Source organism: Artemia franciscana, unplaced genomic scaffold (genome assembly GCF_032884065.1).
Source record: "Artemia franciscana unplaced genomic scaffold, ASM3288406v1 PGA_scaffold_32, whole genome shotgun sequence".
Classification (NCBI taxonomy): Eukaryota; Metazoa; Arthropoda; class Branchiopoda; order Anostraca; family Artemiidae; genus Artemia; species Artemia franciscana.
In genome coordinates, this window is record NW_027062665.1 from 866,490 (window position 1) to 892,803 (window position 26,314).

The 26,314-nt window shown below is 33.0% G+C and overlaps 1 protein-coding gene across 3 annotated transcripts in view; it reads right to left on the reverse strand.

Moving 5' to 3' along the window:
• The window catches only part of LOC136041667 (uncharacterized), a 52,833-nt gene that overhangs the window by 23,903 nt on the left and 2,616 nt on the right, over positions 1 to 26,314 (reverse strand). The window contains exon 2 of one of the 3 annotated variants that reach the window (XR_010621091.1): positions 22,675 to 23,368. Coding sequence is in view for 1 of the 3 variants with exons in the window: in XM_065726381.1 (XP_065582453.1) it covers positions 23,061 to 23,368 (308 nt within the window). In the remaining 2 variants the exon portion in view is untranslated. Of the gene's footprint in view, positions 1 to 19,787; positions 23,369 to 26,314 lie in introns of those variants that run through there. The other 2 variants (XR_010621090.1, XM_065726381.1) reach the window with 2 other exon arrangements.

Genomic DNA, 26,314 nt, shown 5'->3' on the forward strand with positions numbered 1-26,314 from the left:
GTACTAAGCTTCAAAGTTTTTTTTTCAATTTTTTAGGTTATTTAATTGATGTAATTCCTTGTTAAAAATAGATCCTACTTCTCGTTCTTTCCGTAAAAAACTATCATATTTCCCAACTATCAAATATATTGGACTACTTTCCAATATATTTACCACTAGCAAATATATTGGATGATTTTGCAAATCCGAGCGTGATTAACAGTGACCTCTGAAAGAACCTCAACAGGCATGGCAGCCGTGACGTCGTAAAAGATAACAAACCGTGTATTGGTCCAATAAGAGATATACTTCCGCTGTTTACCAAGCCAAATTAATCAAACACTTGGAAAACTATAGGTTCTATCACTATATTAGTTCTATGACTATCTACCTTGGTTCTACCGCCCTAGCAATGATGCATGGGCGGTTAATAGATAGACATGTCTATTAACAAATGAACTAACCTCCTTTTTATGCAATCTTAATAAGGGCTTTTCTAATGCCAGACTTTTCTTCTCACTCAATTGGACTATCTATCTTGGCTTTTTCTACAACTAGCCATGACTTGATGCCCAAAAGTATTCCATTTTAATTCAAAAATCTGCGGATCGTTGGATTTACTTGAATTTTCTTCATTAGAAATTAGGAAGGATTTTACAGCCTCGAGTGGTTGGACCACTTTAGGTTTATTATCGATGATTGACGACCAATTACGATCGGCAGCCATTTTATTAGAGCACTGAACGCATACCCAATTAGGGCTTTTGAGGCAACCACTTTTTGTGATGCCAGCACAAGCTAGGTGCAACCAAGCAATGCACTTAAAACACTGGAATGACCCAACTCCACATTTTCTATAGCATTTTTGACAAGGATCTCCGTTGTAAATTAAGTATTTTTTCAAACAATTTGGTACATTTAACTCTTTAACGATATCACTCATTTCTCTACTATTTATATTTGTCCAAATTAGATTCCTGCAATTTGATTTAAGTGAGCCGTCAGACTCCTTAGAAGCAAGTTTACACATTGTTGGATACTATTTATTGATTGGGGTAAATATTGGAAAATCATATTCTGAAGCGACAAATTTCTTAAAAATATTTTCCTATATTTATCTTTGACTTTTTTTTGTCGATTTGGAATTATAAAATACTTAATTTTTCAATAAATATTTAGCTATGGCTGAACTGGATTGGGAGTTATTCAAAGAAAAAAGAATGTTAGTCAAAGCTATTATCAAAGCTGTTTCGTTACTTGAAGTCAAACAATTTATATCAGCTCCTTTTGAAATTACATGAAAAAACTGTTTTTTTAAACTGAAAGTAAGGAGCGACATTAAAACTTAAAACGAACAGAAATTACTTTGTATATGAAATGGGTTGTCCCCTCCGCAATCCTTCGCTCTTTACGCTAAAATTTGACTCTTTGCCACAATTCTGCTTTTTAAAACAATTAAAAGCTTTAGCGTAAAGAGCGAGGGATTGTGGAGAGGACAACCCATTTCATATACGGATTAATTTCTGTTCGTTTTAAGTTTTAATGTCGCTCCTTACTTTCAGTTAAAAAAACTAGTTTTTTTTATGTAATTTCTGAACGTTTTTGAATTAATACATGTTTGATTTTGGCTCTCCACACATAAATTATTAAAATGAAACTTGCATATTAATTCCTTTTTTGGCTAAATGGCTTTCTCTTAGTTTTGATCAGACGATTTTGAGAAATAAGGGGTGGGGAAAGCCTAGTTGCCCTGCAATTTTTCGGTTACATAAAAAGGCAACCATAAATTTTAATTTTTAACGAATGTTTTTATTAGTAAAAAATATACGTAACTTAAGAATTAGCTTACGTAACAAACTTTTATATTCTTAAATTTTTATTATGTATATGAGGGGGTTTGTCCCCTCGTTAATACCTCGCTCTTTACACTAAATCTTAAGTTTTGTCCCAATTCTTTAAGAATGACCACTGAATCCGAATGGCCGTAGAATAAATAGTTGAAATTACTAAAAATACTATAGCATAAAGAGCGAGGTATTTATCTCCTCCTAAATACCTCGCTCTTTATGCTAAAGTATTTTTAGAACCCCTCATATGTGTAATAATCTCTGTTCGTTTTAAGTTTCAATGCTACTCCTTACTTTCAATTGAAAAAACTTTTCCATGTTTATTTTTTCATTTTTTTTTTATAGTAATTTTAGATAATTCTGCGCCCTTTTCATTGAATTTCTGTTCCCCCATGACATATTTCTCTATGGAAAGATCCTACCACATATTCCCCTCAACCCCACCCCTGAAACAAAAAAAAACCTGAAAACGCTGTACACTTCCCAATAACCATTATTATATGTAAACACTGGCCGAAGTTTGTAACTTGCAGCCCCTCCCCCAGGAACTGTGGGAGAGTAAGTCATTCCCAAAGACATAGTTATTATGGTTTTCGACTATGCAGAACAAAATGGCTATCTCAAAATTTTGATCCGTTGACTTTGGAGAAAAAATGAGCGTGGGAGGGGGCCTAGGTGCCCTCCAATTTTTTTGGTCACTTAAAAAGGGCACTAGAACTTTTCATTTCCGTTATAATGAGCCCTCTTGCGACATTTTAGGACCACTTGGTCGATACGATAACCCCTGGGGAAAAGAAAAAAAAAAAAAAAAAAAACAAACAAACAAATAAACCCGCACCCGTGATTTGTCTTCTGGCAAAAAATACGAAATTCCACATTTTTTGTAGATAGGAGCTTGAAACTTCTACAATAGGGTTCTCTGGTACGCTGAATCTGATGGTGTGAACAGTAAAAACTAAAAAACTAAAAAAAGAAGACTAAAAAATAACTAAAAAAGAAAAGAAAAAAAATTAGAAAAAAAACTAAAAAATGAAGAAAAAGCAAACTTAAAAAAAGAAGAAAAAATAAAAATAAAGAAGAAAAAGAAAACTAAAAAAAAGAAGTAAAAACTAATATACTATAAAAAACTAAAAAACAAAAAAAGAAAATAAACTGAAAAAGAAAAAAAGGAAAAAAAGAAGAAACTGAAAAAAGAAAAAAAGAAAAAATGAAAACTAAAAAAAGAAAAACTAAAAAAGAAAAAAAACTAAAAAAAGTAAAAACTAAAATACTAAAATGAGTAAGATAATTAAAAAAAGAAAAAGAAAAAAAGTAAAAAAGTAAAAACTAAAAAAAAGAAAAAACTAAAAGTTAATTAAAAAAGAAAAAAAAAACTAAAAAAGAACAAAAAAATGAAAAAGAAAAAAATACAAAAAATACAAAAACTAAAAAAAGAAAAAAGGAAAAAAAGGAAAAAAAAGATAAAACACAGCTCAATGGAAATCATTTAAAAAATTAAAAAAATACTGGTTTCAGCTCTTTTCCATTTTCTCTACCACTCTATATTAATCAAGTATTCAATAATACAGTATGGGTTAACAGTTATTTCTATTACTGTTTCGCAGTACATTTCTATAAAAATATACTTTTTGTTCGTCTGTTACACTATTTACAATCTTCTATCTATATATATATATATATATATATATATATATATATATATATATATATATATATATATATATATATATACATACATATATATATATATATATATATATATATATATATATATATATATATATATATATATATATATATATATATATATATATATATATATATATAAATAAGTTGTATGTGTGTTATGTCTGTTACACTATGTCTGTTACGCCAGTTTATATCTTCTATATATATAAAAATAAGTTGTATGTATTTTTGTGTTGAGGGTTTGCATATGACGTCTGAAAAATAAAGAAGAAAAAGAAAACAAATTAAAATGTAAAAATTGGGAATTGCATAAATATTTCGAAATATTTTGACAATAGATTAAAGTAATTCGAAAACCTTAAAACAGATACTTAACATTTTGAGGTTTATTATAAATTGTTGAGCTTTAGCAAGCTTGGCACGTGAAGATTTTTCCAACTGTCAATGTTAGAATGAACATTGACAAATTAAAAAACACTGAAAAAGATAGAATGTTACCAAATCCTACAACAGAAGAAACAGCCGAGGAAGCTGCTCAAAGAGTTAATGCCAAGAGGCTTGCAGCAAAAGAACACAAAACCGCGCAATTAGATGAAGATCAACCTGGACAGCGAGAGTCAAAACGTATCAAAACTGAAAATGATAGCGATGATGATTGGGTTTGGGATTTTGACTTGGACAAGGTCATCAATGCCTACCAGATTTTAGTTTAATAAAACAAAGGTTCGGCGATATGTATTTACGTCTGAAAAATAAAGAAGAAAAAGAAAACTGGAACTAAAAATGTAAAAACTGGGAATTGCATAAATATTTCAAAATATTTTGACAATAGATTAAAGTAATTCGAAAACCTTAAAACAGATACTTAAAATTTTGAGGTTTATTATAAATTGTTGAGCTTTAGCATGCTTGGCATGTGAAGATTTTTCCAACTGTCAATGTTAGAATGAACATTGACCGACAGAATTTGCAATTGCTATATGTCACTTGGTTAATACCAAGTGCCATAAAAAGGTAAAAAACTAAAAAGAAAAAAAACTACAAAAATTAAAACTAAAACAGAAACTATATCTATATATATATATATATATATATATATATATATATATAATATATATATATATATATATATAAATAAGTTGTATGTCTGTTGACTGACGTCATGTTTGTAGGTCGACTGACGTCATTATGAGGATTGAGCATTATTCCGTCATGAAGTTGTTTGTCGACTGACGTCATGTTTGTCGACTGACGAAATTACAGACCGGGACACAAATGACGACCGGGAAACAGGGAATATAAATGACGAACGGGACACTCAAAGGGAAATTACAGACTGGGACACCGGGACACACATAAAGACCGGGACACAGGGAATATAAATGACGACCTGGACACAGGGACACAGCTACAACAGGGACGCCGGGGGGACAGGGGGATATATAAATGACGACCGGGACACAGGGAATGTTCGATTAGCAATCACCATCAACAAAGCTCAAGGACAATCATTAGAATAATGAGGTATAAATCTGAATACAGATTGTTTTCCCCATGGACAATTATATGTTGCATGTTCAAGAGTCGGTAAACCTGACAATCTATTTATATGCACAGACAATGGGACAGCGAAGAATGTTGTATATTCAAAAGTTTTACGTAGTTAAAAACATATATATATCTATCTATATTCACAGGTGGTACACAGGGACACAACTACAATGGCACTTAACTAATATGGCGCGAAAAAAGCTAAAAAAAGATAAAACCTAACAAGAAAAAACTTGAAAAAAAAGCAAAAAAATAAAAAAGGTAAAAAACTAAAAAGAAAAAAAAGCAAAAAAAAATAAAAAAAACCCTGCAAAACTAAAAAAAAAAAGAAAAACTAAGAAAGAAACTATATCTATATCTATATATATAAAAATAAGTTGTTTGTAGGCTTGTTTGTTTCTTTGTGGGTTTGCATATGACGTCATTATAAGTATATAAGGCTTTGTATATGACGTCATTATAAGATGACACTACAGACCGGGACACTGGGACACAAATGACGACCGGGACACAGGGAATATAAAACTACAACGGGGACGCCGGGGGGCACAAGGGGATATATAAATGACGACGGGGACACATCTATCTATATTCACAGGTGGGACACAGGGACACAACTACAATGGCGCGTAACGACTTACACACGCGGGGGTGTTGGGGGCGCAAAGCGCCCCCACTAACTAGGTATTGGGTGGCGCGAAGCGCCACTCCAACAGCTATAAAAATAAGAAAACTGAAAGAAGAAAAAAGGTAAAAAACTAAAAAGAAAAAAAACTAAAAAATTAAAAGAGAAAAAACCTAAAAAGAAAAAACTTAAAAAAAATAAAAAAGGTAAAAAACTAAAAAGAAATAACTAAAAAAAGCTAAAAAACTAAAAAAAAAGAAAAAACTAAAAAAGGAAAAAATTAAAAAAGAAGAGAAAACATTTACATATATATAAATAAAAAAAAACAAAAAACTAAAAGAAAAGAAAAAAACTAAAAAAGAAAAAAATTAGAAAAAGAAAAAACTAAATAAAGAAAAAACCTAAAAAGAAAAAGAACTAAAAAAAAATGTGTGTTTGTTTGTCATATGACGCATATGACGTCTGAAAAATAAAGAAGAAAAACAAAACTAAAAAAAAAGAAAAAAAAGATAAAGTTTAAAAACCAAAAAGAAAAAAAAACTAAAAAGAAAAAAAAACTAAAAAACTAAAAGAGCTAAAAAAATCTAAAAAACTAAAAAAAAAGAAAAAAACAAAAAAAAGGAAAAAGCTAAAGAAAAAAAAACCTAAAAAGAAGAAAATCAAAAAAAAAACTGTATGTTTGCATATGACGTCTTAAAAAAAAGAAAAATCTAAAAAGAAAAAAAAAAGAAAAAAATAAAAAAAATAAAAAAGGTAAAAAACTAAAAAGAAAAAAAGCTAAAAAAAACTTAAAAGCTACAAAACTAAAAAATAGAAAAAAGTAAAAAAGAAAAAAAAATTAAAGCATGTTTGTGTTTTTTATGTTTGAGGGTTTGCATATGACATCTGAAAAATAAAGAAGAAAATGAAAACTATTAAAGAAGACAAAGGTAAAAAACTAAAAAAAAGAAAAATAAAATAAAAAAAGGTAAAAAACTAAAAAATAAAAAAAGAAAAAAAGAAAAACTACTAAAAAAGAAAAAACTAAAAAAAAAGAAAACAAATCAATAAAAAGAAGAAACTAAAAAAAGAAAAACTAAAAAAGAAAAAAACTAAGAAAAGAAAAAACTAAAAAAGAAAAAAACTGAAAAAGAAACTATATCTATATATATAAAAATAAGTTGTATATATGTGTTTGTTTGTTTGTGGGTTTGCATATGGCGTCATTATAAGTAAATAAGGCTTTGTATATGACGTCATTAGAAGATGACACTACAGACCGGGATACCGGGACACAAATGACGACCGGGACACAAGGAATATAAATCACGACCGGGACACTCAAAGGAAATTACAGACCGGGACACAAATGACAACCGGGAAACCGGGACAGAGGGAATATAAATGACGACCAGGACACTCAAAGAGAAATTACAGACTGGGATACCGGGACACAAATGACGACCGGGACACAGGGAATATAAATGACGACCAGAACACAGGGACTCAACTACAACGGGGACGCTGGGTGGCACAGGGGGATATATAAATGACAGGGACACAGAGAATGTTCGATCAGCAATCACCATGAACAAAGCTCAAGGGCAATCGTTAGAAAAATGCGGTATAGATCTTAATACGGATTGTTTTTCCATGGACAATTATATGTTGCATGTTCAAGAGTCGGTAAACCCGACAATCTATTTTTATGGACAGACAGAAAAAACTAAAAAAAAGAAACAACTAAAAAAAACTGGGAATCGCACAAATATTTCAATATATTTTGACAATAGATTAAAGTAATTCGAAAACCTTAAAACAGATACCCCAAATTTTGAGGTTTAATATAAATTGTTGGAGCTTTAGCATGCTTTGCACGTAAAGATTTTTCCAAGTGTCAATGTTAGAATGAACATTGACAAATTGAAGAAAACAAATCAATAAAAAGAAGAAACTAAAAAAAAGGAAAAAATAAAATAGAAAAAAAAACTAAAGAAGAAACTGTATCTATAAATATAAAAATAAGTTGTATATATGCATGTTTGTTTGTTTGTGGGTTTGCATTTGACGTCATTATAAGTATATAAGGCTTTGTATATGACGTCATTATAAGATGACACTACAGACCGGGACACAGGGAATATAAATGACGACCGGGACACTCAAAGAGAAATTACAGACCGGGACACCGGGACACAAATGACGACCGGGACAGAGGGAATATAAATGACGACCGGGACACTCAAAGAGAGATTACAGACTGGGATACCGGGACACAAATGACGACCGGGACACAGGGAATATAAATGACGACCAGGACACAGGGATACAACTACAACGGGGACGCCGGGGGCACAGGGGGATATATAAATGACGACGGGGACACAGGGAATGTTCGATTAGCAATCACCATCAACAAAGCTCAAGGGCAATCGTTAGAAAAATGCGGTATAGATCTGAATACGGATTGTTTTCCCATGGACAATTATTATGTTGCATGTTCAAGAGTTGGTAAACCTGACAATCTATTTATATGGACAGACAATGGGACAGCAAAGAATGTTGTATATTTGCATGTTTTATGTAGTTATATAAATATATATATTCACAGGTGGGAGACAGGGACACAACTACAATGGCGCGTAACTAATATGGCGCGTAACGACTTACGCGCGCGGGGGGGCTTGGGGGGAGCGCGAAGCGCCCCAATAAAAAAAAACTAAAAAGAAAACCGGGACACAAATGACGACCGGGACACAGGGAATATAAATGACGACCGGGACACAGGGACACATCATTAGAATAATGAGGTATAGATCTGAATACTGATTGTTTTTCCCATGGACAATTATATGTTGCATGTTCAAGAGTCAGTAGACCTGACAATCTATTTATATGCACAGACAATGGGACAGCGAAGAATGTTGTATATTCGCATGTAAGATTGTTTCTTTCCAAAACCAATTTTCTTTGTATCTAACATTGCTGTATTCACCAATTACTGTATTTGGGTCGGCTCCATTTATATGCACAGACAATGGGACAGCGAAGAATGTTGTATATTCGCATGTTTTACGTAGTTAAAAACATATATTTATATCTATCTCTATTCACAGGTGGGACACAGGGACACAACTACAATGGCGCGTAACTAATATGGCGCGTAACGACTTACGCGCACGGGGGGGCTTGGGGGGGGCGCGAAGCGCCCCACCAACTAGGTGTTGGGGTGGCGCGAAGCGCCACCCCAACAGCTAGTATATATATATATATATATATATATATATATATATATATATATATATATATATATATATATATATATATATAGATAAACAAGTTGTATGCATGTTTTTTTTTGTAAAAAGAGGATTTGAATATGACGTCATTATACGTATATAAGGCTTTGCATATGACGGCATTATAAGATGAAGTTACAGACTGGGACACAGGGAATATAAATGATGACCGGGACACTCAAAGAGAAATTAGAGACCGGGACACAAATGACGACCGGGACGAGGGAATATAAATAGCGACCGGGACACTCAAAGAGAAATTACAGACCGGGACACAAATGACGACCGGGACACAGGGAATATAAATGACGACCAGGACACAGGGACACAACTACAACAGGGACGCCGGGGGGGGGCACAGGGGGGATATATAAATGACGACGGGGACACAGGGACAAAGCTCAAGGGCAATCGATAGAAAAATGCGGTATAGATCTGAATACGGATTGTTGTTCCCATGGACAATGTTGCATGTTCAAGAGTCGGTAAGCCTGACAATCTATTGCAAAACTACAATGGCGCGTAACTAATACGGCACATAACGACTTACGCGCGCGGGGGGGGAGTGCCCCCACCAACTAGGTGTTGGTGTGGCGCGAAGCGCCAAAGCAACAGCTAGTTCAATATAAATGTTCGCGGGTCAAAGAAAAAGTACCACTAATCCTATAATGGCACCAAAAAGAGCACATTAGGAGGAAACACCAGAGAAACGCAAAACGAGGCTTGCAGCTCAAAGAGAAAGGGCAAGATTAGCAATGTCCAATTTACGTCAACGAATGCGTGTCGAAGAACCACCAGAGCAACGTGAAACCAGAGTTGCAGTTGAAAGAGAAAGTAAAAAAAGAAGGCGTGTCGAGGATTCACTAGAGCAACGCGAAACCAAATTAATCAAACACTTGAAAAACTATAGGTTATATCACTATATTAGCTCTATGACTATCTACCTTGGTTCTACCGCCCTAGCAATGATGCATGGGCGGTTAAGAGATAGACATGTCTATTAACAAATGAACTAACCTCCTTTTTATGCAATCTTAATAAGGGGGGAATTAATGCCAGACTTTTCTTCTCACTCCATTGGACTATCTGTCTTGGTTTTTTCTACAACTAGCCATGACTTGATGCCCACAACTATTCCATTTTAATTCAAAAATCTACGGATCGTTGGAATTAGTTGAATCTTCTTCATTAGAAACCAGGAAGGATTTTACAGCCTCGATTGGTTGGACCACTTTAGGTTTATTATCGATGATTTACGACCAATTACGATCGGCAACCATTTTATTAGAGCACTGTACGCATAACCAATTAGGGTTATTGAGGCAACCACTTTTTGTGATGCCAGCACAAGCTGGGTGCAACCAAGCATTGCACTCAAAACACTGGAATGACCCGCCTCCACATTTTCTGTAGCATTTGTTACAAGTCTCAATGTTGTAAATAATAAATCATTTTATTAGAGCACTGTCCGCATAACCAATTAGGGTTATTGAGGCAACCACTTTTTGTGATGCCAGCACAAGCTGGGTGCAACCAAGCATTGCACTCAAAACACTGGAATGACCCGACTCCACATTGCCTGTAGCATTTTTGACAAGGATCTCCGTTGTAAATTAAGTATTTTTTCAAACAATTTGGTACATTTAACTCTTTAACGATATCACTTATTTCTCTATTATTTATATTTTTCCAAATTAGATCCCGGCAATTTGATTTAAGTGAGCCGTCAGACTCCTCAGAAGTAAGTTTACACATTGTTGGATACCAGTTATTGATATGGTTAAATGTTGGAAAATCAAATTGTGAAGCCACAAATTTCTTGAACATTTCCCTATATTTATCTTTTACTTCTTTTGTCGATTTGGAATTATAAAATGCTTGAGTCAAACAATTTATATCAGCTCCTTTTGAAATTAGTAGCTGCCAAATGTCAAAATTACCATTCCTAGCAGCTACGTGTAAGACAGTTTCTTTCCTGTATCCAGAACAACTTTGCTGACATTCCATGCCATCTTTACATGGATCACATTCACATTTCTTAAAATTATCCATAATCTCACCCATTTGACCGATGAGATCCGACCGACCAGATCGAAAATAAGCCAGACCAGACCAGACCGACCAGAAGCAGAACTCTCTTCTGTGGTTTAACCAAATGTCAAAATTCAAAAAAACTTGTTCAGCAACAAGCGGCTTAGATTGCTGATCCCAGATGGATCGATTGATTCTTGGGTAGCCCCATCCACCCTTTGCATTCGGGTTTGCTCCTTTTTCTAACAGATATCTAGTCACACTTATATGATTACCACTCACAGCAACAGACAAGGGGGTTCTTTGCCATGAATCTAAAGCGTCTATAGCAGCACCATTTGAAACTAGTAGTTGGCAAATGTTCACATTGCCATTCCTAGAAGCTACATGTAAGACTGTTCCTTTCCAAAACAAACTTTGTTTCCTTGCTATATATTTGTATTCATTAATTATTGCATTTGGGTTGGCTCCATTCTTTAATAGATATTTAAGAAGAATTAAATTATTTTGGTTATGTTTCATTATGGCATATAGCATGGCTTCATCAGACTTTTTATTTTTCTTCTTCTGCGATAAGAAACATTTAAACAGTTCCCAAGAGCTTTTTTCTTTTGTCTTGACAGCACTTATTATGCGTTTGTTTTGATGGTTTATTTTTGATTCGTTAGGATTTGAATTTTTATTACCCATTTTTACAAATTGAACGACAAGGTGTTGCATCAATTAGCTTATACATTAATATAGAATAAACTCATTTTAAATTGCTAGGATTGAGTCAGGTTTTATTTCATAAAGAGAAATATTTACTAAAACATCCTAAATGTTTGTGCAGTTTACAAAATTTTTGTAGTTTTTCCCCCTGCCTTTTGCATTATCATAATGTAAATACAATAAATCTCAGAAAATTGGAATATTAAAAGACGGCCCCTGGGAATAAAGTCCGTCAAATATGGCATTATACCAATGAGAAGAACTAAAATTTGCGGGCATATTTCGTGTTTGAATTAAAACTATTCCACAGGCGCCATAAATATATTTGCAATTTACATAATAGCTTAAATGATTCTGAACTCAACTTTAAACTTTTAACTTTTTATCCTTGTCTTAAAAAGACATCGCGTTTACGTATGCGTCCAAGTTCTTACAACGATTTCTAATGAGCTTCATAATTTTGGTTTTCTTTTTTAAGGTTTTTAAATTGTAGTAATCCCTTGTTAAAATTCATACAAATATTTTTGCTACTACCAGTTTACGCTCAAATAGAATTTAATTTCTTTTCATATTGAGTCTATTCAAAGATGTTTGATTATTACTGCAAGTCTGACTTATAACAACGATTTATACTAAGCTTCAAAGTTTGGGTTTTCTTTTTAAAGTTTTGGAATTGTTGTAATTCATTGTCGAAATCTATATAAATATTTTTGCTATTACCAGTTTTCGTTCTTTAAGTAATTTCATGTAAAAAAAAGTTTCTAAAATTAAGGCTCTTAATGAATTATCTCAAACTTTTAACCTATCTAGATCGTTTTTAGGCCAGAATATCTGAGGATGCCAATTTTGTCGAAAAAATATAGAGTCGTTTTCACGAAAAAAATAAAAACATACAGTTATTGCTCAATTATAAAGTACATTACAATTATATAGATAGTAATATTTGATTAAGAAAGCTAGTCCGATTTTTAACAAGGATATGTACTAAGCTTCAAACTTTTTATTTTTATTTTTAAGGTTATTTAATTGATGTAATTCCTTGTTAAAAGTATATAATATAATATATATTAACGATTAACGACTCTTTAACGATGTCACTTATATCTGTATTATTCATATTTTTCCAAATTTGATTCCGGCATTTTGATTTAAGTGAGCCGTCAGACTCCTTTGAAGCAAGTTAACACATTGTCGGATACCATTTATTGATTGAAGTAAAAATTAGAAAATCAAATTCTGAAGCCACAATTTCCTTGAATATTTCCCTATATTTATATTTTACTTCTTTTGTCGATTTGGAATTATAGGAGGTTATTAAAAAAAAAAAAGATGTTAGTCAAAGCTATCATCAAAACTGTTTTGTTACTGGAAGTCAAACAATTTATATCACCTCCTTTTGAAATTAGTTGTTGCCAAATGTCAAAATTACCATTTCTAGCAGCTATATGTACGACTCTTTCTATCTTGAAGACATAGTATTCATAGATGAGATCATCCATTCGATCGATATAGTCGCGATACGTTGGGCTTTGGTTTAACCAATCTAAGATATATGTAGTAACATATGGCTTAGGCTGGTCTAGATTGATTCTTTGGTGACCCCCTCTACCCTTTGCATTCGGGTTTGCTCCGTTTTCTAACAGATATGTAGTCACACTTATATGATTACCAATCACAGCTCTAGATAAGGGATTTTTTTTTGCCACGAATCTAAGGCGTCTATAGCAGCACCAAATGAAACAAGTAGTTGAAAAATGTTCAAATTACCACTCCTAGAAGCTGCATGTAAGATTGTTTCTTTCCAAAACCAATTTTCTTTGTATCTAACATTGCTGTATTCACCAATTACTGTATTTGGGTCGGCTCCATTCTCTAATAGATATTCAGTTAAGCCTAATTGATTCTCAATTATAGCACAAGATAATTTTTTATTCATCTGCAAGATGAAATATTTAAACAATCCCCAACAGCTTTTTACTTTTGTCTTGACAGCATTTATTATGTGTTTGTTTTGATGATTGAAAAGTCTCTAGTTTTGGTTCGTTAGGATTTGAGTTCTCATGACCCATTTTTACAGATTATGCTTTTATTGAAAAACAAGGTGTTGTATCAAGCAGCTTAAACATTAATACAGAATGAACTCATTTTTAAAGTATTAGGAATTAGTCATATATATATATATATATATATATATATATATATATATATATATATATATATATATATATATATATATATATATATATATATATATATATATATATATAGCCCTTATGTTGGGTGTTGCCTCTGAGTTATTTGTCTATATTATTTTTTCTATTGTTTGGTAAATGACGACTTATACTTATTGACGACATGACTGCCTGTCCATGGATTATTCTTTATGGTTGATTGTGTGTGGCTATGCTGTTTGACCTATGTGATTGTATGGATGAGTAGGGTTAAGGCCTCATTCAAGTGCTGGTCTATATTAGTCACTAATTTGGGAAAACAGTCTTCCTTTTCTCCTTCTGTCTCTCTTTTTTTTTTTTTTTTTTTTTTTTTTTTTTTTTTTTTTTTTTTTTTTTTTTTTTTTTGTGTTGCATTGGTGATTTCTCTTTTCATGATATATATATATATATACTAGCTGTTGGGGTGGCGCTTCGCGCCCCCCCAACACCTAGTTGGAGGGGGCGCTTCGCCCCCCCGCGCGCGTAAGTCGTTACACGCCATATTAGTTACGCGCCATTGTAGTTGTGTCCCTGTGTCCCACCTGTGAATATAGATATATATATACATATATTTTTAACTACGTAAAACTTGCGAATATACAACATTCTTGGCTGTCCCATTGTCTGTATATAAATAGATTGTCAGGTTTACCGACTCTTGAACATGAAACATATAATTGTCTATAGGAAAAATAATCTGTATTCAGATCTATACCTCATTATTCTAATGATTGCCCTTGAGCTTTGTTGATGGTGATTGCTAATCGAACATTCCCTGTGTCCCCGTCGTCATTTATATATCCCCCTGTGCCCCCCCCCCGTTGTTGTTGTTTCCCTGTGTCCCAGTCTGTAATTTCTCTTTGAGTGTCCCGGTCGTCATTTATATTCCCTGTGTCCTGGTGTCCCGGTCGTCATTTTTTTCCCGGTCGTCATTTGTGTTCCGGTGTCCCGGTCTGTAATTTCTCTTTGAGTGTCCTGGTCGTCATTTATATCCCCTGTGTCCCGGTCGTCATTTGTGTCCCGGTGCTTTGTTGATGGTGATTACTAATCGAACATTCCTTGTGTCCCGGTCGCTTTCTCTTTGAGTGTCCCGGTCGTCATTTATATTCCCTATGTCCCGGTCGTCATTTGCGTCCCGATGTCCCGGTCTGTAATTTCGTCAGTCGACAAACATGACGTCAGTCGACACACAAACATGACGTTACTCGACACACAGACAACTTATTTTTATATATATAGATATATATATATATATATTTAACTACGTAAAACTTGCGAATATACAACATTCTTTGCTGTCCTATTGTCTGTCCATATAAATAGATTGTCAGGTTTACCAACTCTTGAACATGCAACATAATAATTGTCCATGGGAAAACAATCCGTATTCATATCTATACCGCATTTTTCTAACGATTGCCCTTGAGCTTTGTTGATGGTGATTGCTAATCGAACATTCCCTGTGTCCCCGTCGTCATTTATATATCCCCCTGTGCCCCCGGCGTCCCCGTTGTAGTTGTGTCCCTGTGTCCAGGTCGTCATTTATATTCCCTGTGTCCCGGTATCCCAGTCTGTAATTTCTCTTTGAGTGTCCCGGTCGTCATTTATATAGATATATAGATACAGTTTCATTTCAGTTTTTTTTTCTTTTTTAGTTTTTTTTCTTTTTTAGTTTTTCTTTTTTAAGTTTCTTCTTTTTATTGATTTGTTTTCTTCAATTTGTCAATGTTCATTCTAACATTGACACTTGGAAAAATCTTTACGTGCCAAGCAAGCTAAAGCTCCAACAATTTATAATCAACCTCAAATTTTGGGTATCTGTTTTAAGGTTTTCGAATTACCTTAATCTTTTGTCAAAATATATTGAAATATTTGTGCAATTCCCAGTTTTTTTTTAGCTTTTTCTTTTTTTAGTTGTTTAGCTTTTTTTAGTTTTTTTCTTTTTAGTTTTTTACCTTTTTATTTTTTTATTTTTTTTACATTTTTTTCTTTTTAAGTTTTTTCTTTTTTTAATTTTTTTTTATTTTTTAGTTTTTCCTTTTTAGTTTTTTTTTTAGTTTTTTACCATTTTTCTTTTTCTTCTTTGTTTTTCAGACGTCATATGCAAACCCTCAATACAAAAATACATACAACTTATTTTTATATATAGATAAGATATAATCTGGCGTAACAGACATAGTGTAACAGACATAAAAGACAGACAACTTATTTTTATATATAGATTTTTATATATATAGATACAGTTTCTTTTTTAGTTTTTTCTTTTTTTTAGTTTCTTCTTTTTATTGATTTGTTTTCTTCAATTTGTCAATGTTCATTCTAACATTGACACTTGGAAAAATCTTTACGTGCCAAGCATGCTAAAGCTCCAACAATTTATATTAAACCTCAATTTTGGGATATCTGTTTTAAGGTTTTCGAATTACTTTAATCTATTGTCAAAATATATTGAAATATTTGTGCAATTCCCAGTTTTTTTTAGTTTTTTCTTTTTTTTAGTTTTTTCTTTTTTTTAGTTTTTTAGCTTTTTTTAGTTTTTTTTTTAGTTTTTTATCTTTTTTATTTTTTTACGTTTTTTCTTTTTAGGTTTTTTCTTTTTTTAATTTTTTTAATTTTTAATTATTTTTTTTTAGTTTTTTTTTTAGTTTTTTTTTAGTTTTTTACCATTTTTCTTTTTTCGAATTACTTTAATCTATTGTCAAAATATTTCGAAATATTTATGCAATTTCCAGTTTTTACATTCTAGTTTGTTTTCTTTTATATATATAGAAGATATAATCTGGCGTAACGGACAGACAACTTATTTTTATATATATAGATAGATATCTATATATATATATATATATATATATATATACTAGCTGTTGGGGTGGCGCTTCGCGCCACCCCAACACCTAGTTGGTGGGGCGCTTCGCGCCCCCCCAAGCCCCCCCGCGCGCGTAAGTCGTTACGCGCCATATTAGTTATGCGCCATTGTAGTTGTGTCCCTGTGTCCCACCTGTGAATATAGATAGATTTATATATGTGTTTCAAACTACGCAAAAATTGCGAATAAACAACATTCTTGGCTTTCCCATTGTCTGTGCATATGCAAAGCCGTGTGTACTAATAATGACGTCATATAGAAACGCTCTTTTTACAAACAAACAAACATGCATCCACATAACTCGTTTTTATATAGATAGATACAATACAAATTAACTGCGTAAAACTTGCGAATAAACAACATTCTTCGCTGTCCAATTGTCGCTGCATATAAATACATTGTCAGGTTTACCGACCCTCGAACATGCAACGTACAATTGTCCATGGGAAAAACAATCAGGATTAAGATCTATACCACATTTTTCTAATGATTGACCTTGAGCTTTGTTAATGGTGATTGCAAATACTAATCGAATTGGGAATTGCAATCTTTTAAATTGAAAAAGCAGATCCGTTGGAATCATGGGAATGCGAGGAATAAGAACAGCCTCACCCTCATAAGGCCCTGTCAAGATTGTGGCCTCTATTAGGTTTTCCATTGTTTTTTTACGGCAAGTCGCGTGCCATTGCAAAGCTTTGGTGGGTTGATATTTCTTAAAAGTATTATTGGTACGCCTATTTTTAGTTGTAGCACGTGTGGTGGAAACCCTGAAGGATCTATGGAATTTAAAAATTCAGATGGATAATTAACCGCTTCATTTGGTTCCAAAACTGTGTCGACTGACTTGTAAAGGACTGCCTGGTCTCGAATCTTGTTCAAAACAATATTGTTGATTTTGTGGACGTCTATATTTTTGGGTGCGAGAATCGCTCTTTCACTTAGCCATTTATTATTTTTATAATTTTTTAGAATATTCGGAAATACTTTTTCAATCAATTCATTTTTGGACGTCACTAAATTACAGAAATCAGCAGGTAGTTGTATACGTCCTGAAATTGAGTCTACTGTTTGACCAGAGTCATCGTTTTGCAATCGGACACGCATATTTGTAGTTAATTTTAATATTTTTACGTGTGCCTATAAATTAGAATTTTTTATGCAAGCATTCATTTCGTCTGCAGGAGTTAAACTACGTAAAAATTGCGAATATACAACATTCTTGGCTTTCCCATTGTCTCTGCATATACAAAGCCGTATGTACTAATAATGACATCATATGCAAACGCTCTTTTTACAAACAAACATGCATACATACAACTCGTTTTTATACAGATAGATAGATAGATAGATAGATAAAATACAAATTAACTGCGTAAAACTTGCGAATATACAACATTCTTCGCTGTCCAATTGTCGCTGCATATAAATAGATTGTCAGGTTTACCGACCCTCGAACATGCAACGTACAATTGTCAATGGGAAAAACAATCAGTATTAAGATCTATACCACATTTTTCTAATGATTGACCTTGAGCTTTGTTAATGGTGATTGCAAATGCTAATCGAATTGGGAATTGCAATCTTTTAAATTGAAAAGGCAGATCCGTTGGAATCTTGGGAATGCGAGGAATAAGAACAGCCTCACCCTCAAAAGGCCCTGTCAAGATTGTGGCCTCTATTAGGTTTTCCATTGTTTTTTTTTACGGCAGGTCGAGTGCCATAGCAAAGCTTTGGTGGGTTTATATTTCTTAAAAGTATTATTGGTAGGCCTATTTTTAGTTGTAGCACGTGTGGTGGAAACCCTGAGAATAATATCTCGAGGTAAAAACTGATCACCGACCATAACGATGGCCACTTCGTCGATAGTTGGAGCATTGTATCTACGCACATGTTGGCCAGGAGGCGTTTTGTCAGCGGAAATAACAATTTTATGCGTATAAGTAGGCATCAAATCGATGGCTGTTTTGAACAGACGCACTAAATTATTATTTTCGTGGAAAAGATGTTGTAATTGGGAAACGATTGTCCTTTCAATGTTGGGAGAAATTTCGTAACGTGCATTCAATTCAGAATTTCTATCACTGATGAAGTACAATTGTAAAAATTTATGATTCTCGCCTGAGAATGGTAGAAGAGACCCTGCTCTATGATAAATTTGCCCTTTTACTTTGAAAGTAGACATAAATTGATCTGGATTTTCAATTTGGGCTCCAAACGACGTCATTTGGAAACATGAGTTGTATTTTCTGATTCATTTTTTTCCTTATGTCCCGGTGTCCCGGTCGTCATTTATATCCCCCTGTTTTATATTCCGCTTATTTTTCAGTTTTTTCCTTTTTTTAGTTTTTTTTTTACTTTTTTAGTTCTTTTAGTTTTTACGTTTTTTAGTTTTTTTTAGTTTTTTAGATGAATTTTTTTTTTTAGTTTTTTACCTTTTTTTCTTTTTAGTTTTTATTGGTTTTTACCTTTTTTTAGCTTTTTATCTTTTTTATTTTTTTTTATTTTTATTTTTAATTTTATTAGTATTCTTTTTCTCTTCTATTTTTCATTTTTCCTTTTTTTTAGTTTTTTTTAGTTTTTAGTTTTTTAAGTTTTTTCCTTTTTTTAGTTTCTTTAGTTTTTTTAGTTTTTCGGCTTTTTTATTTTTTTATTAGTTTTTAGTTTTTTTGTAGTTTTTGCCTTTTTTTAGTTTTTTCAGTTTTTTTTTTAGTTTTTAGTTTTTTACCTTTTTTAGCCTAGCCAGGATTTGAACCTGGGACCTTCATTCTCCGTTCTGACACCCTTTCTCACCGAGTGACTACTCCAGCATGTTCATTTTGGTGTTTTAAATGGTATATTATTAACCAAATTAATGTGTTTTACAATATACTAAGCATCGTCATAACAAAAATGACGGCAACTAATTTCATGACGTCAGCCGAAACATGACGTCACCTGATCCATCCACAGACAGACAGACAGACAACTTATTTTTATATATATAGATATATATATATATATATATATATATATATATATATATATATATATATATATAGGCGGCTTCCCCACCTGGCCCCATTTACCGGCACGCGGCAGGCTTCTATATATGGATTCTCATATGTATATGCAACGGATATGTGCTAATATTTAACTGCGTAAAACTTGTGGATATACAACATTCTTCGCTGTTCCATTGTCTGTGCATATAAATAGATTGTCCGGTTTCCCTTCTCTTTAGCATGCAACATAGAATTATCCACCGAAAAAAGAAATCCGTATGGTGATTGCAAATACTAATCGAATGGGGAATTGTAATCTTTTAAATTGGAAAGGCAGATCCGTTGGAATCATGGGAATGCGAGGAGTAAGAACAGCCTCACCCTCGGAAGGGCCTGTCAAGATTGTTGCCTGTATTACGTTTTCCATTGTTTTTTTTACGGCAAGTCGCGTGCCGTTACAAAGCTTTGGTAGGTTAATATTTCACAACAGTATTATTGGTACGCCTATTTTTAGTTGTAGCACGTGTGGTGGAAACCTTGGGAGATCCAGGGAATTTAAAAATTCTGATGGATATTTAACTGCTTCATTTGATTCCAGAACTGTGTCGACTGACTTGTAAATGACTGCCTGGTCTCAAATCTTGGTCAGAGTAATATTGTTGATTTAGTGGACGTATTCTCTTTTTCTGTCTTCCTTCGTTCCTTGTCTCTATCCTCATCCCTCCTCTTTCTATACTCCACATAATCAAGAATCGTGGCCTTGTTTTCTTCAAATAATTGAATTGCTTTCTGTGTATTTGTTGAAAAACAAATTTGATTAATATAAGAAATTAATCTATTTAAATAAACCCAGGAACAGATCCGATATAATTCTGATCCAGATTCGACTCAGGAGCAACTCGACTCAAAAGTAACCAAAACTCTAGAAAATTGAATATTGGTATCAATAGGTCAACAAAAGAATCGGCTTCTTATGTTAATTTCAAAGTTATGATTCGTCAAGTTTAGTCTTACCCATCAAAAGCTTTTTTTGTCTGCAGTTCGAAAAGTGCCCTTTTTAAGTGGCCATAAAAATTGAAAGGCAACTAGCCCCATCCAGGCTTTTTTTGTCCCTATAAGGTGTCTGATCATAATTTGGAGATGGCTATTTTGTTCATTATAGTTAAAATATCCGATAACAATATCGTTAGGGGGTTCTAGGCGTTTAGCCCCCCCCCCCCCCCGCGGAAAATACTCCCTGTAGAAAATAGGGTATTCCAAATTCAAGAATTTCATTTCGGTTATTTTTTTTTAGTTTCGTTGAGAAGTGCTAAGGAAAGGGATAAAAAGGAATTTACACACAATAAGTATCTTAAAATTTTTAAATAAACCACAAATTCATTTCTGTTGAAAAGATTCCATATGAACCTCTGCATTTTTTAGCAGCATTGGATGCAAAATAAAATGTAGGCGAAAAATCATTAAAATTAAGTCAAAAACATATGGCGCCAAAAAGTTTAAGAAGGTTTAGCTTTCCTTTGAAAGGATAGCTGGCTTTGGAAACCAACAAATTCTTATTATTTAAGTTTTTACGGACGAAAGTGTTGTCAAATTCTACGAGTTTGTTTTTCTTATCTTCCCAGTGTAAAACTACCACAAATCACCATTAATAAATAAATGAAACCCAAAACAAACAGAAATTACAATAGATAACCTAGTCAAACTCGAAACGAGCAAAAATTAAAAGGAGTAGGGTTGACAACCGCCATGTTTTCTCAAGACCAGAACAAAATTTCGCTAAAAAAAAAACAAAAAAACATGTATTGTCAATTTAATATACATATTCTGATATTTTTTCGTTATAGTCTTAATACTTCTTTATTTATTAAAGTCAAAAAAGTAAAAACATTTAAAATCTACTACATAACTGCAGTTGCGTGTGAGGAAATTATTCATAGAGGGTGAGCCACATTTACCCACATTATTTGAAGAAAATTAGAAATTGGTTAAAAAACAAGTTTTTACAAATAAAATTAAGAAGTGACATTAAAACACAAAACAAACAGAAATAATTCTGTGTACAAAGGGATTGTCCCCCTCTTCAATAACTTGCTCTTTGAGCTAAAGATTGACTGTTTGCCCCAATTTTTTAAAGAATGACTCCTAAGACACAAGGGCCCCTTAGTTAGAATAGGCAGTTTTTTTTAAAGTGGTAACAACTTTAGCGCGAATGATGAGATACTGAGAAGGGAGGCAACCCCTTCATAAATGGAACAATATCTGTTTGTTGAGTTTTAAGTTGAAAAAAAAGGTCAGCAAGATCTCTTAAGCCATATCTGGAATCTTTGAAAATCAATGTAACAAATTTGAAACTATCCAGAAAGTCAGGAATGTTTAGCTTTGATATACACCCATGTACACAGACGTGTCGTTTGATAACTATTTTTTGATCTTATAAAGGTTAAACAGTCATATAAGACAAAGATATAATGGATAACTCATCTACAGGAAGAGACAGAGATACAATACAGAACTTAGTATAAAATTGCCTATAAATACACCGACTGTTTTTTAATTTTTATTTAGATTATTATGTAGAGACACTGACTTCAAACTTAAGTTATTTTCTTTTCAAAATTTTGGGCAAGATAAATGTGTATTATTTTTTTAATTTTGTATCAAGAATAAAGAATGTAGGGATAGGAAAAACTGAATAATTAATTCTGTCTACCATTTTTAGAGATATGAATTTATGCATAAAACAAATACCATTTAAAAAAATAAAATAAAGAACTCGTGCTTTTAATTTACTACAAATATAGAAAAAAACACTATCTCTCTGTTATTTTAAACCATTCTATTCAAGTACCATATTATACTATACAAAGCTAACCTGATACCAAGGAGCAAAAAGCAGCAGAACTAACCATCTGCTGCAGATTCATTTCTCTCAATTTCTGTTTCAAGGAGGGATGAAGATCCACCTTGGCCTTCAATAGAAGCTCCTCCCCTGTTTGCTACTCTTTCACTAAAGTTTCTTGATGAATATTCTGATGGATCCAATCCACATGAATCCGCCACAAAAGAAGGATGAACTGCCAATGACTGACCCACTATGTCCTGAATTTCATCAATATAGGGCGGGGTGTCTTCCAGTGTCTCTAATCCTGCCCCTGTGGCAGACTCTAATTTCTTTACATACCCCTTGTATAATGCCCATAAGTTCCTCCATTTTTGTGAAACTTTGGTTTGTCCCCAAGATTAAAACCTTTGGTCTCCATATCTTTCCCAATTTCTGACCATATTTCTTTTTTTACAGTCTTTGCATCAGTTCCTCCCAGTTGGTTTTCACCAATGAGAGCAGTAACTGAACAGCCTTCTGATCTTCTTCTCTATGTTTCTTTTTTTTCTTTCCAGACCATATTTCACTTTCATTGCTATTCCCATTTAGATCCAGACCAGATTGCGCTTCCCATGATGTGCATGGCATTGGCTCTGTGTTGTGCTCTCCTGAATAGGTGTCCATAATTGTCTCTGGGCTTAAGGCCTCTCCCAAACAGGTTTCAGTCACTTGAAATTGTGGGATAAGTACCTTTGGTACTTCATATGTAACTTGTTCTCCTAAAAGGAAAAAGAACAAACTTTTAAAAGCCATGATATTTTTTATGTTGAAACAGATGATTAGGTGCTTTGCAAAAAGAAGAAAAAAAACATGGTAAGTATTACAAAATATAATGAACATTTTAAGGACAACACAAGCAATCACATAGTTGAACTGGAGAAAATAATTCAAGATAGTTCTTCATTTTCTGAGAACATGATGTTTTAAAACAATATGTTAAAAAAAAGTATTTCATAAAATAGGCAACATAGGACATGGGCTTATGTTATAAACCAGCTATGGAGATTAAAAAAAATTCCTGAAGAACAAAAAATATCTGCTTAGAAAAAGGATCCACTTTATATATTTTATTCTATTTTCCAACTTCTCATAATCATGGTTACAGCAGCAGCTGCAACCAAGTAAAGAGCAAACAACAGACAATAGTGACCAAAAGCTAAAAAACGTGTTTTGGAAAAGAAAAATGCGTGGTGTGAAAAAAATTGTCATCTGAAAATGAATCAGGAATGGTATTATAAAAGTAAATTTACGTTGATTTTGAAGAAGAGCCTGAAACCCCTCGAAAATGGTATCAAACAGTTTATGGTAACAAATTGTAGTAAGGAGCGACCCGGCTCAATAGTAAACGAAACTCTAAAAAATGAAATTTTGATCCTAAAAGATACATCAAAAGAATCGGATTTTCATGCTGATTTTAAATGTATAAGTTCCATCAAATTTAGTCTTTGTCATCAAAAGTTACGAGCCTGAGAAAATTTGCCTTATTTTGGAAAATAGGAGGAAACACGCCCTAAAAGTCATAGAATCTTAACGAAAATCACACCATCGCATTCAGCGTATCAGAGAACCCTATAGCAAAAATTTCAAGCTTCTATCTACAAAAATGTGGAATTTCGTATTTTTTGCCAGAAGACAGATCACAGGTGCGTGTTTTTTTTTTTTTTTTTTTCAGGGGTCATTGTATTGACCAAATGGTCCTAGAATGTCGCAAGAGGGCTCATTCTAACGGAAATGAAAAGTTCTAGTGCCCTTTTTAAGTGACCAAAAAAATTGGAGGGCACCTAGGCCCCTTCCACGCTCATTTTTTTCCCAAAGTCAACGGATCAAAATTTTGACATAGCCATTTTGTTCTGCATAGTCAAAAGCCATAATAACTATGTCTTTGGGGATGACTTACTCCCCCACAGTCCCTGGGGGAGGGGCTGCAAGTTACAAACTTTGACCAGTGTTTACATACAGTAATGGCTATTTGGAAGCATACAGACGTTTTCAGGAGGATTTTTTTTTTTTGGTTTGGGGGTGCGGTTGAGGGGAGGGGGCTATGTGGGAGGATCTTTTCTTGGAGGAATATGTCATGGGGGAAGAGAAATTCAATGAAAAGGGTGCAGGTTTTTCTAGCATTACTATAAAAAAACAATGAAAAATAAACATGGAAAAGTTTTTTCAACTGAAAGTAAGGAGTAGCATTAAAACTTAAAACAAACAGAGATTATGCATATGAGGGGTTCTAAAAATACTTTAGCATAAAGAGCGAGGTATTTAGGAGGAGATAAATTCCTTGCTCTTTGTGCTAAAGTATTTTTAGTAATTTAAACTATTTATTCTATGGCCTTTCTGATACAGGGGTCATTCTTAAAGAATTGGGACAAAACTTAAGATTTAGTGTAAATAGCGAGGTAACAACGATGAGACAAACCCCCTCATATAGATAATAAAAATATAAGAATATAAAAGTTTGTTATGTAAGTTAATTCTTAAGTTACTTATATTTTTTACTAATAAAAACGTTTGTTAAAAATTAAAACTTCTAGTTGCCTTTTTAAGTAACCAAAAAATTGGAGGGCAACAAGGCCCCCTTCCCCACCCCTTATTTCTCAAAATCGTCTGATCAAAACTAAGAGAAAGCCATTTAGCCAAAAAAAAGAATTAATATGCAAATTTCATTCTAATAATTTATGTGCGGAGAGCCAAAATCAAACATGCATTAATTCAAAAACGTTCAGAAATTAAATAAAAAAAACTAGTTTTTTTTACCAAAAGTAAGGTGCAACATTAAAACTTAAAACAAACAGAAATCACTCTGTATATGAAATAGTTTGTCCCCTCTGCAATCCCTCGCTCTTTACACTAAAGTTTGACTCTTTGCCACAATTCTACTTTTTAAAACAATTAAAAACTGTAGCGTAAAGAGCAAGGGATTGTGGATGGGACAACCCATTTCATATACAGAGTAATTTCTGTTTGTTTTAAGTTTTAATGTTGCTCCTTACTGTCAGTTAAAAAAACTAGTTTTTTTTATTTAATCAGATCTAAGTCAAAAGTACACCATTGGAATCAGCATGGCCAAATACATTACAAAGGGTAATAACAGTCCCCAACCTTGAACAAGAAGGAAAATCATTTTTTTTTTTTTGCATGGGAAGCACTGATGTGTTTTCCTTTTCTCAACCAGGGCATTATTTTTACAAAGAAAATGGAGATTTCCTGGCTTTACTTGGAAATGATCACAAATTAAATAACAAAAATAAACTGGGAGTAATGAGTAACATCAAAATTTACAAAAATGAAAATTATTCTGTGTGTGAGGGTGACTGCCAATCCACCTAGAAAATAAAATAGATAATGGCAGTATTGCTTGTACATTACGTTTTCTGTTTTTTAGAGAGAAATAACTGGATTTCCAGAGTTTCATTTGTTCTTCATTTTGAGTTCTATTTAAGCATGTTTTTTACACACTTATATTGACATATGTTAGATTGTTGCATATAAGCACAAAAATCTCTAAAGCAGATCAGAGATTATTTCTTGGCAAGGAGAGGGCTTAAAATTATTTTGAGAAGTATTCATTCAATGTAAAAACGTTCCTCTTCTTTATTGAGGTGAATTTAGAAATAATGAAAAAAAAATCACCAGTCTTCATCTATAGCCACAACTCATAACAGCCT